The following is a 12740-nucleotide window of genomic DNA, read 5'->3' as shown; positions in this document are numbered from 1 at the left end:
ACTTCTTGTAGCTGGACCAAAATTTCAGTGGAGGCACCAGCCACTCCTAATTGGGAATTCTGCAGTCGACGTGTTGGTTATAGGTGAATATTTCACCGAAGGAGTATGGTAGCAGTGTTTAAACTTGCGCCAGCCAATTGATTTCGACTGCCTCCCCGACTGGGAGTTCCGTAATGAACCTGTTGGTCCCACTGGAACATGTCATTGAAGGGGTATACCAAAAATATGCATTCATTACTGCAATCGCCCTATAATAGCGCTCGACACAGTATACAAGTTTTTATTTAAGACCAAACAGAATTTTTAAAAATCGCCTGTGGCAGATAGCTTAGTTGTTGCCCTTTAACTGGATTACCTGAAGTGGCAGACATTACTCACACAAGAAATCAAAATGCACAATCAATTACCAAAATTCAATAATGAACTTTATTAATTTACAACAAAGATTACAATTTACGAATTGTAGCCAGTGAGCTGGCAAGGCACATCCACTTAAAGTGACTTCTAAGGATCGTACAGGTTTCGAGATATGTGCCGTAATTCTTGCAGTAAAAATTCAATATTGTTCCACTTACTTTTTTAACAAACCTCCATTTTGTGCACTCAAGCTTGAAGGGAATCAATATCTTGAAACTGGTGTCATCCAGAAATACGCTCCAAGTGGATACACTTCATGAACCCACCAGCTACAATTTGGAACTTACAATATGTGCTGTAAATTAAGTGAATTGTTGAATTGTTAATTAGTCATTTATGCATTTCAATTTCACATGCAAGTAATGTCCACCTGTAAGTGATACAGCTCAATGGCTACGATTACACTATTTGCCACAGTGATGTTTAAAAAGTTCTGTATAGTATAAAAAGTTCCAGTAGAAGCAGCGTTGAGTTGATATTTTTGCAAGTGATAGCTTTTCAAGCATACATCAGCACATCTTGTTATATAGCAACACAGACATATACACATCCTGCAGCATAATTTTCCAGGCCTATGTGAGAATACATTTTTGTGCAACTACACAATGCGCCACCTACATAATACTTTACATAGGACTACATGCTTTTACTAACAATTTTAAACTTTCTTTTTCCCCTTTTAACTGAAATCAAACAAGTTAACTGATTCAATAGTACATTAATCTAACCTAAAGATTCTGCGATTTGAGCTGAAAGCCCTGGCGAGTGATGTTGTGCACCATTTTGTTTCCCGTGTTCATCGCCATTGCATCTCGAGATAAAATTGGGTTGTACTACCACTACCTAGGTGTTGTTAGTGGTACACTGTATACACTGTTGAAAAGTCGCCAAAATGTTGGCAATTCAGTGTCCCAGGAAGTGCAAATATGAGAAGACTGTGTGTAGCTAGTTGTGCAAGGCGCGATGTAGCTGCGTTGTAGTACGGATGCTTGATCCCTGAAATTGCAGTTTCAGAAATGGGTGCAAAGGAGGTCGCAGCACAACTGTCGGCAGTAAGGTCTGACCTCACGAACAAATTTCAGTCAAAATTTTGAGCCTGCCATTAATTACTAGCGGAGTTTACTAACCAAAACAGATGACCAAGCATACCCATTGCCTCCTTGTTGCATTGTGGTTTTGCCTACAGCCGTCATAAGCTGTGGTCATCAGCTTTCTTATTCATGACTATGAACCCCCTTCCTTTGGCAATACGCCACAAGGTGGCCTTCACAAGGGTAATCAAAGGATCATGGCTGTTCCATAACAGTAATAGTCTCATCTTTAAACCTGCTTTTCAGGTACTTCACTGCCCTCGTCATGCCCATCACGTGGTCCTATAGCACTGTTCAGTTTTCTGTCTGCAACAATTTCTGTGGAATAACTAGCTCATATATTCTCTAGGGGGGGGGGGGCTGCGGGCCTCGTCAAGCTGCCTCTACTGGAGCAGCTTTCACTTGCAGCTACCTACATCAAGTAGATGGAAATAGTTATTCTATTCTATACATCAAAACGACAGCATGTGGACCAAGGTCACACCAAATCTCAAATTATTTGTACACCTTTATGTTTCTGTTATGCAACATACTGTGTTTTGGTCGTAAATGCAAGCAGTACACTGGGGCTGCTGGTGATAGGAATGCTTCACTTTGCTCGGCAGTAGTAAACAGGTCCTGATCTGCGACACCTGCCACGTAATAATTGCATCACATTGTGTAACATAAAAGTGCGAGACTTAATGTTACGCGGAATTATGTGATGCATAGCTGTCTTTTCTTTTTCCCTTGTGATGCAATATTTTACGATAGTGAATTTGAGCAGCGAGAGAAGTGTCTCTGGCCTTTATAGAATTGCCTGCTATGTATGAAGCAGCATGGTTAATTTTTTTTTAGAAATGATAATACACACTTTACAATTAGCCCTTTTACATATTTCTATGCACTTCTACATTGCCTAGACCATCTCCACACTTTTGATAATTTGAAGAACTCAGTATTCCATCCTTTCCTTGCATATCCTTACCAATATACACACACATACTTTCCTGCAGGTGAAACTAGTAGAACTGTCCCACCACAAACAACCACATCACAGAGATCTCTCATTCCCATGAACATATCACACACAAAAAATGTCAACGTTTATGGTACTCCCTAACGTGAAATTTGAGTGCAACTTTTTACGTGTTTCCATTTCGCGATATATTGAGGCAAAGAATTTGACACCGAAATCGCCACACCGGCTGGCAGTGGGCCAGTGCAATCAGTACATTCGCAGAGGGAGGGGCAGTATGGCAACGCTAGCACAATGAACGGCATCGGAGCCAGCTTTGGAGAGAGAGAGAGAGAGAGAGCCAACTTTTAGTGAGCCCTTAGTAAAGGTTGGTGCGTGCTGGCACCAGACGGGGTGGAACCTTCTCAGGTCCCATATGCGTCCAGCAGTTCCTGGTCCCTAGCCGCCAGCGCGAGCTGGGTCGGTAGGTCGGGGCTGGACAACAAGGTCTCCCATCACTCAGGGGGGGGAGGGGGGGGGGCTGGGGAGGGTAGGGTAGGAAAGGGGGGAGGGTAGGGAAGCTCAAGAACCAGCTTTGGAAGACGACGATGACGACGAAGGTGCAAGCAGTGGCACATGCCCAATCACCTAGAGTGGGTTGTGCCATTTCACTAGGGAACAAGAACATGCGCGTTCACACGGTTACACCGCCGTCGACGCTCAACCCAGGAATGGGCACCTAAATGCTGCGCTCTAAAATTACAATTACTTTAATAACCTTCTGCTACACTCGAACATTGAGATCATAAAGCTACACCAGAGAGACAGAAAACAGAGTAAAAAAAATATGACATTTTATCTGAAACTGCAACATTCAAGTGAGCATGACAGCCTGCATGCACCAGGTGAAGAGAACAGGAAAGAAAGTTTACACAAGTTCGATGCTCCAGTGATAGCAACACAGACAGAGATGTAGGCACCAAAATGAGTGCTGTAATCAACCATCTATATTCAACAGTGAAAATTGTGGACCAGGCCCCACATCAAACGATACTTTTCAAGTTGTCATCACTGTTGCACATGATGAATTAACTTTGCATTGCCACAGTATGCCCGAAAATCTTATTAACAGTGTGTAAAATACTGCCAAAGTTGTAAAAACATTCTCAACTAGTCACATCAGGCTCCACAACTGCAAGTGACTGTGAGGCATTCTATACTGCTTCAACCTGGACGGTTGCTTTTTCTAGTAAGTAGAACCCCAGCCATACTGAGGAGCGCGCCCATTGTGTTTGCGTTGTCACCTGAATGCTGTAGAATGCTTGTCGGGATTTTTTTTTGTCCAATGCCATCTTTTCAGCTTGAGGTACAGTTATTTGTAAAGTACACTTGAAGGAAAAAAGAAGTGAGCCCTATGCTCTTGATGTTACGCAAAATGTTTAGTTCTTCAAACTGAAATAACCCAAGTAGCACTAACTGTCGGACCAAAATTCGTTTGTGTAAGAAAAATGTGGCCCAAAGAACTGCTAAGATCCACAGCACTCAGCCCTCTAAGGTTCACCGGAAAAAAAAAATTCACAGTTGGCATTGCACAAGGCTGAATGGAGACCTCAGAGATAGCAAATGCAACTTCTAACATGCGCTGCTGCATGGTTCAAAGCTTCCCCTTGTCCTTGAAGAAGTTCATGACGGCTTGCATTGCCTCCTGCGAGACGAAGCGCTCTGTGAGGCGATCACACTCCTTGTCGTTGGCCTTGTGCAGGTCAGCCCAGATGGGGTCACGAACCAGTGCCTTTGAATACTGCAAAGACTGAACAGCAGAGAAATGGGAGCTGTCAGCATGTGCAGGAGTGCTCATACAAAAGGGAACAGATGACTGATGTTCAAACAAAGGCAAGTGTAAAGTACTTGACTATCAGAAAGGTTAAGAGAAGTTTTAGACAAGTAGCTGAAACAAGGTGTACAAATTTGTCTAAAAGGTGCGCATGTAAGGAGCCATCTTCAATGAAAGCTCTATTTCAGGCAAAGCTCAGAAAGACTACCAACCAGCTTTGTCGTCCTGGCTGCTCCAGCTGAGAGTTGGGGCACATGTTGTCTACTCCCTTCTCCTGTCTGTGTTGTCCCAAGCCTCAATGACTAGTGCTGAATTTAATTTTTGAAAGAGACTTTCTAAAGTGTACTTAGTACTTCTTGCGTTTAAGGGAAACTATTTATGTGGTACTTTCAATGCAAAAATTGAGCATGCTTTACAGCCTGGAATGCAAATCAAGTGCTCCTTATAACATTGGCCCACCAAACACACTAGTCAACAATGAAAAGAGAAAGCGCAGGTGCACCAGCAGTGCACTGTGTGTAACAAGGCTGACACTTCAACAAGGAATTACAGACCTGTTATGAATTGAAACACTGAGTAGAACTCGAAACATACGAAATATGCTGCGGCAAAAGCAGTCAGTACTTCCGGCATTTTAGATGTTTTTTCGAATAAATTTTCTATTGTGGGTAAGCACTTGTGGCAGTGTCTCTTTTCGATTTGTTTGCCAGGCTTCCCTAAATTCATAAGGAATCCTAAGACAACCTCTGTTGCTGCCTCAGAAAATCCTGCCAACTTTAGTCTAGTTACTTGATTTAAAAAGATTTTGTTAACTGTGATTCCACATGACATGAAACAATGTCGCCTTAAGGCAAGACATGGCAATACTGCTATTCACAATCTTTGAACATCCAGATTAGTAGTGCGAGATATGTTCCACTGACATAGGGCTTTCATACTATGAGTAGGGTATCTAGCAGGTGTGGTCTGATCATAGCTGCAATGACGAGTCCAGAAATTGTACTTAATTCCATTCGCCAACCTCGTGAGAGAACTTCAGACCCAATTCACATTTACTTGCTGAATATGTTCATAGACCACTTACACCCATCTTACACTAGCGCCTGAGACATTCAGAGAATGTCAAAACACAGTTGCGATATCTTGCCTCAGGGCAGCACTGCTCAAATTATGTGGAAATATTTTCAATAAAACAATTAGGCTAAAACCGACAAGACTGTGGAGCTCATTATTTAATGAGCAGCTGATAAATTAATCAACATAGCTGAGGGCCTGCAGCAAAGCAACAAGGGTCAATTAGGAGCAAGAGAAGGCACTGAACGAAGGCTTGTTGATGTACCATACATGCATCACTTTTCACAAGGATGAAAGAATGTTACTCACTGGTATGACAATGTTGTATTAAACACCTCTGACAATCTGCAACAACTTTTTCAAACAGCCGCAATAAAAAATGAAAATAAATAAAATGAAATAAAATAAATGAAATAAAATAAATGAAATAAAATAAAAATGAAAATGAAATAAAAAATAGAAAATAAAAAAAAAAGATGAAAAAAAACTGTGTTTGTGCTACGAAAGAGAATCCTCAGTGATGTATTTGCATCTAGCTAATCATTGTAAAGGCTCGAAAACTGGTTTTCTGTGACACTTCAGTTTTGTTTTCAAACAGAAATAAACTAATATGCAAAACCACAGAGGTGTTTCACATAAAAGAAAATCCCCTATATGTGTGCCAGCGAGACGTTTGGAATACTGCCAAAAAAATTATTTTCCTAAATGCCACGTGACCTGGGTACCCCTCTTGTTCGTTGCTGTTAGTTCTAACTCTTATTGATTGATTAAACACTGTTCTGCATATGGCCATATTGGTGTATACTGATGTAGTCAGCTGATGATTAGCACTTGTCTTTATCTTCCCTTCCTGTGTGTATTGTAGTTTCGTCGAGCTAATTTTGCTCATTAACAATGCAAGGCCATCTAACCAACAATTATTCTTAATGTATGTTGTGGGGATGCGCGACTCTCACACGTCCCCTGATATGTTGTTTTCCCGCATAGCTCCCGTCTCCTGTAATCCGGCTTTGCTGTGTCAGCGGCAGTCGGTGTGGTTGAAGCTCACTGCGAGAGATGGCGTGAGTGTGACTGCTAACACCACCTAACAGCGGGGTTACTTGGGCGCAAAAGGAGAAGGCTCTTCCTCTTTGGCTCGGGCTCGGCAAACGGCGCGGACGTTCCGCGCGTGCGCCGATCCACGCTTCAGCGAGACCGTCTCGCGAGGCCTCGTTCAAACACGCCACCATTCGCGCGACCAATTACGCGCAAATGACCAGGCGTTGGTGTCCGGCATGGCGCGAACATATTCGCTCGCTATCTGGTCGCGGTGAGTCGGGACTTTCTAGATTTGTCGCGGGCCCATCGGCATGCTTTGTGCATAGCAACTCGGTTAGCAGGCATTAGTCCATGAAAGGTGCAATAAATGCCCTTGTGATTGTTTGCACTACTGTGTTGTCGTTCCTTTGTCCCAAGAGCACGGGTGAGAACCCCACATCTGGCTGCCCAACGTGGGCCTCTTGGGGCATCGGATTATATTTTTTAAGTTTTGCTTCATTCGAGACTTTTGTTTGAACCGAAGCGTAGGGCAAGTGTGGATTTTGATCACAAGAGTCGGCGGCGTGCTTTCTTGAGCGAGGCGACGGTGGCTGTAGTGTGTTTGAACTTTTCAACATGCTCAGCCTTTTCGCAAGTGTTTTTTTTAAATGACATTCGTTGGTATGAGAGCCACATGGTCTACATCCTGGGAGAGTGAGGCTTAGCGCCCACGGAGCATTGGCAAGCCTGAAGCAAGTGAGTACGGAAGCCTTGTAGGTGGCCCGAGGCTGTTATGTAAATAGCTTCTTCTATCTCTTTGACTCTGATGAAGTCGTGGCTCAGGGAGCCGGGTGGCCGCGGGCCACGGGTGCCACTATGGGCTGTCTAGTATTACTGCTTGGCATCGTGCGCTCTGACACCGTCTGGGACGGTGGGCGCCGTAAACTCGGATGCTGTGTGCGCCAAGCGGGGTAGGACCACCTGACAGAGCTGACGTCTCCTCGCGGCTGCCAGTTCTGCACCCATTTTGGGTGTTGCTTTTTGGATGCCGGTTGTTGTCAGGGTAGCGACGCTTTAGGCCTAAGGCTTTACGAAGCTGCCTGTTGCACATGGAGGGACACAACCTGGTGGACCGTGGCACTGAGCTGTTGCACTTTGCTTCCCTCATTCTAGTTAGCCTTGTACGAATTGAAATTACTCGTTCGACTCAACGAAGCGAGCTTCATTCACGTGAACTTAGCATCTGAGTAGCCGCCCGATCTTTTGCTAGCAGAGTTGAAAATCGTACCACGTGGGCGATGCGCATGCAGAATTCCTCTCCCTTGCACTCTCCCTTGCACTACTTTAGTGTTTGCCGAGTGCATTAAGTGTACGCAACGTGAGTGGAGTCAACCCTGGTTTGCTGCCACCTGCACATCATTTGCGCTGCTGCCCTGGACTACGATCGAGCCACCCTGGGCAATGGTGATGCTGTGGCCAGTTTGCTGCAGCGACTTTGGCGGCCGCCTGTATCCAGCTCGCAACCCTCGGCGGCGGAGAAAAGAGCCGGCGGTCACCAAAAGCTAGTGCGGCCCTGCTGGCGAGAGCCGCACTAGCTTTTGGTGACCGCCAGCTCAGTGCCTGCTCGAGCAACGCTTGCTCGTACCGACTACTGTGTCGCCATTTTCGGAGTCCTGGCCTTGAATCGTGTCCAGTCTTCAGAGCTGCTGCTGTGACCAGCGGACACTAGCGGTGTACCCATGGACAATGTCGGCTCGCATGTTATGGACAGCGTGTGGACATTTCCTTGGGGCGGCCATTGTTGCATGTACTACCTTGTTCGCGAAGCACGCATTTATGTTAGACCATGTGACATGTTTCGCTGGAATATGCAGTGATTTCAGGTTGGGGGGATGTGCGGATGCGAGACTCTCACGCGTCCCCTGATGTTTTCCCGCATAACTCCCGTCTCCTGTAATCTGGCTTCGCCGCGTGGCTAGGTGCCAGCGGCAGTCAGTGTGGTTAAGCGCACTGCGAGAGATGGCGCGAGTGTGGCTCTGCTAACACTACCTAACAGCGGGGTTACTTGGGTGCAAAAAAGGAGAAGGCTCTTCCTCTTTGGCTCGGGTTCGGCAAGCGGCGCGGATGTTCCGCGCGTGCACCGATCCACGCTTCTGCGAGACCGTCTTGCGAGGCCTCGTTCAAACTCGCCACCGTTCGCGCGACTGCGCGCGTGCGAACGACCAGGTGTTGGTGTCCAGCATGGGGCGAACATATTTGCTCGCTATCTGGTCGCGGTGAGTAGGACTCCCTAGATTTGTCGCGCGCCCATCGGCATGGTTTGTGGATAGCAACTTGGCTAGCAGGCATTGGTCTATGAAAGGTGCAATAAATACCCTTGTGATTGTTCGCACGACTGTGTTGTTGTTCCTTTGTCCCAAGAGCATGGGTGAGAACCCCACAATGTAGTACAGTCAACTTCAATGTAATGAACCTCGATTTAAAGAAATTCATGACGTAACAAACTATTTTCATTTGCCAATCTTAGTTCCATCAAAAACTATGTATATACAGTTAAACCTCAATATAACGACGTCCAAAAAAACAGCACTTTGCTTCATTATATCGAAATTTCGTTTCATTGAAATTTGACCTTTTACGCAAATAAGCACAGTTGTTGATCAATTTTGGTAACATGGAAAGGGGCCGCAGAATTTTTCGAATTATCGGGCAATCGAAAAATGCAAATTTGAAGGAGAAAACAATTAATTTTGATAAATTTGGGAGTCAGAGACTAATAATACGGTTTAACGCCATGTACGTTGACAATATGTTCACATAGGCAGTATGAATTAAGCAAAGTCATCCACGCTTTCGCGTGCACTCCGGCCCTGCGGCTGATAGCGCCACCCACACTGCGACGACGCTATCACGAAAAGCGCCGGCAGCAGGGAGCGAATGCTTTGTCTGCCTTTCGCTCCAGTGGGTCACTGAAACTCAAGATTACGGAACCTCCAATACTAAACTCGCAGTAAGACAGCTTACATGGTGCCATGCCGTCTCGGCACGCCCACTCTTAGCACAGGCGGCAGATTACCTCTAAAGTAGGGTGTGTGCTGTGTATGCACTCAGTCACGCTTACAGCCATGCGCAGCCATGGCCTAGACGCATGCCAGAAATCGAGACGCGCACCAACTTGCCCCCAACTCTGCCCGCTAGCGTGCGCTTGATTGCGTTACCGTGAGCTCACTCCCCTCCCTTCTTTCTCTTTGCTCGTGCGGGAAAGTGGTACTTGCGAAGCCACCAACTTTCTTGTCTCATCCTGGCACACTTTCATTAGCACCTAAAGTACATCATGCGCGGGGCGCGATAGGATCGTATCGGACTTGGACTTTGTATGAAGCGTGATGCGGCTGCACGTCAGCAGTCACTCTTGTTGCGTGGCGCGCAATTTGAAAGGTGCGTTTGCAAGCAGCTGCTTGTGATTCAATCATCTGACCATCAGCATCTGTGGAAGTTTCCATTTATTGTCTTGGCACTCCTTTGTGGCGGTAGTGAAATTTCATTATATTGAAATCGCATACAAACTCACTTTGTTTGATTGAGGTTCTAAGTAAATGGTGTTCTATGGACAAGATATCACAAAAAGTTAAATACTTTGTTATTTTGAGAATTTCGTTATATTGAAGTTTGTTATATCGAGATTTAACTGTATATAGACTTGTTGTGATTTCACAAATTTCGTGACACAGTTTTGATTTAACAAAGCTTTTGGCCATTTGAAGCAGTACTTGGAGTCTGTACGGTTAGTAAATCTAGTGGAACACTATAAAAGATGTTGGACGAGGCAAAAGTTATTTCAAGCGTCCTTCTGCGTAGAAAGCTTGAGTGGCGAAAATGCCGTCAAAGCGCTCATGCCAGGATGCGGTGGGCAGGAAACACCGTTGCGCCATTGGTCCCGTTGGTAAACAACTTGCGGTGGCTGCAGGGCACGCTGCAGCTCACAGTGCTCGGAGGAACACACAAGCTGACAATTACTTCTGCACATGGGAAATGGGGAGAGAGTGAACGTGCGGTAACATGATCAAGCAAGCGCTTCTTTCTGCTCTCTCTTCTGCACATCCGTTCCTTGTGCTCGTCCATGTGCAGCCCACACACCGTATCTCGGAGCTAATCTCCGGTAATCTTCGCGGCAAATGCAAAGGCCAAGCCAATCTGTAACCTTGGTGCAGATTGGGTTCTCACGGGTCTAGTGTTGTTGCTGGTCACGTAATCTCAAGTTTCCGAGACACGGTGCCAAACGTTCGCTCGCAATGCAACAGCGAGTTTGTGGTCATAGAGTGAGACTGTTAATGTTTGCCTGAGCGTGCGACACCTATAAAACTAAGAACCTTATTTTGTGAAGTTGTCTCCCTTCTATCACCATCATGCCACCAATGCTCCACCTTTCTAGCGTAACTGACTTTTTTTTTCTTTTTTTCTTGCTCAGGACAAATATCCATATCGTTTTACACTTTTGTTCTTAATTTGTGGGTGCCGCCTGTGGACACTAAGCACGGTCAGCCATGGCGTCCAAGATTTACAGTGCCGTGCAATGCAACGAGTGCAAATCTCAGATTCCGTGAGCCATGCTGATGCATTGCTCTCAATGTGATCTGCGCCGCACATGTTAGCGCTTACAACCACACAATTACAACCTGACCTTCGTGCGACTTCTTTATAAGTGCTTACTAACAAGATACAACCCACCCGGAATGCTCTGGGAATTTTTAAAGTTTTTACTGCTGAAACATTAAAACCTCAAATTAACAAAATTCACAATTTAGCAAAGCTTTCTGCTGCAAGTACTACTTTTGCTATATTGAAGTTTGACTGTACAGGCAATGCTGTTCCTAAAATTGATAAATTGACTTGTGAATCAGCACTTTGTTCAATCCACCTATGCCTGTCATCTTTTGTGTGTGCTGTAGTTCGGAAATGAATCAATGCCAACTCCCCCACCTCCCAGTTCTACTGCAAATTTTGTAATGAGTAAGCACAACAAAAGGGTGGCACAAAAGTGTACCGCTAGAAATTGCGGAGTTTAACGTATTGACACTGTACAGTGGGTTGCAAGGGATACAGGAGGGCTTCGGGTTAAGTTAGTTTTCCCCACCATGGGTTCTTTAACGCGCGCGCAAAGTGCAGTACACGATTGCTTTTGCATTCCGCCCCCATCAGAATGCAGCTGCCCCAGATGGAAATCGAACCTATAACCTCACGCTCGGCAATGCAATGACATAGCCACTGAGCTACAGCGAAGGGCCAGAATTGCACTCTAATGACTGAACACGACAAGAGTGCACCACCTCGAAACATGCCTTGCGTCTCAACTGCAGTCTTCTCTTGTATGAACTCCTACCATGCTGTGAAGACTAGCCGAGCCTTATTCAATTTCCTTGCAGTGCTTCCAGAAAAGTAGTGCCTCCTTGTTGAAGCAAGCCTGGCTGCTTTCGAGATAAGACCATCGGGCACTTTTTGCTGTGAACTGTAGTTATTGTAGCCGAAGCAACATGAGCTTGGAACATACAGAAGTCGAGTTGCAGACAGAAGGAGACATCATTTAACGACACAAACTAGTTGCTTAGTTTCAGATAGACACATACTTTGGGTGGAAGCTTGGCAAGCTCCTGAAGCCTCTTCTTGGTCTCTTCATGAAAGGTGGCATGTGGAAACACATCAGTGATAAAGCCGCACGACTTGGCCTCCTGTGCACTGAGTTGCTGATTCAGCATCAGTACCCTGTTGGCCTGCATATACAAGTCCCCAGGCATTGTAATCAGCAGTATGTCACACGGCCGGCTGACAGCCTGGCAAATGTACTGTTCTCTGCTTAAGCTGACTGTACATAAAGCTTCGTAATAGAGTTTAAGTAAAGCACACAAGACTGTACATTTACTAATTTTTCTGGCTGGTACTCTTTCAGATTCTGGGTTAAGATGCACATTACACTATCATGTAGTCACACAGTCACATCACAAATCCTTTTCATGTGTCGGAATTAATTGCAGCAGCAGGAGCTACGAGACTCTGCTACTGCTATATCGTTGCAATTTTAATTCAGCCTATTTTTACTTCACACGAAAGGAAGGAGAAGAAGAAATCTTCATGGGCATTGACTACAATCAGCACAGCAGCTGTCTTTGCATTCATTTACCATTGAAGGTCCACTGAAAGGCAACCATAACAGCAGCCCTTAAGCAGTAGCTGTCAGCAGTGATAACTTCAACTACTGTCCAATCGACAACACAGCCATTGCAAGGAAAAGGAGAAGACTGGCTCATGACACTGGCACCACTGGTCCTCTGTAGTCTGTAGCACATACCAAAGAGACAGCTGTTGCCCCAATGGT

The 12740-nt window shown here is 45.3% G+C and overlaps 1 protein-coding gene across 2 annotated transcripts in view; it reads right to left on the bottom strand.

The window, feature by feature from the left end:
- Positions 1 to 3282: 3282 nt before the first annotated feature.
- The window catches only part of Dci (Dodecenoyl-CoA delta-isomerase), a 31474-nt gene continuing 22016 nt past the window's right edge, over positions 3283 to 12740 (bottom strand). For both annotated transcript variants that reach the window (XM_075668484.1, XM_075668483.1), the window contains exons 7-8: positions 11995 to 12138; positions 3283 to 4255 (exon numbers count right to left, since the gene is read on the bottom strand). In XM_075668484.1, coding sequence (XP_075524599.1) covers positions 4100 to 4255; positions 11995 to 12138 — 300 coding nt within the window. In that variant the 3' untranslated portion in view covers positions 3283 to 4099. The remainder of the gene's footprint in view (positions 4256 to 11994; positions 12139 to 12740) is intronic.

Source organism: Dermacentor variabilis, chromosome 9, assembly GCF_050947875.1.
Source record: "Dermacentor variabilis isolate Ectoservices chromosome 9, ASM5094787v1, whole genome shotgun sequence".
NCBI lineage: Eukaryota > Metazoa > Arthropoda > Arachnida > Ixodida > Ixodidae > Dermacentor > Dermacentor variabilis.
This window is presented reverse-complemented; position numbering and strand designations above follow the sequence as displayed.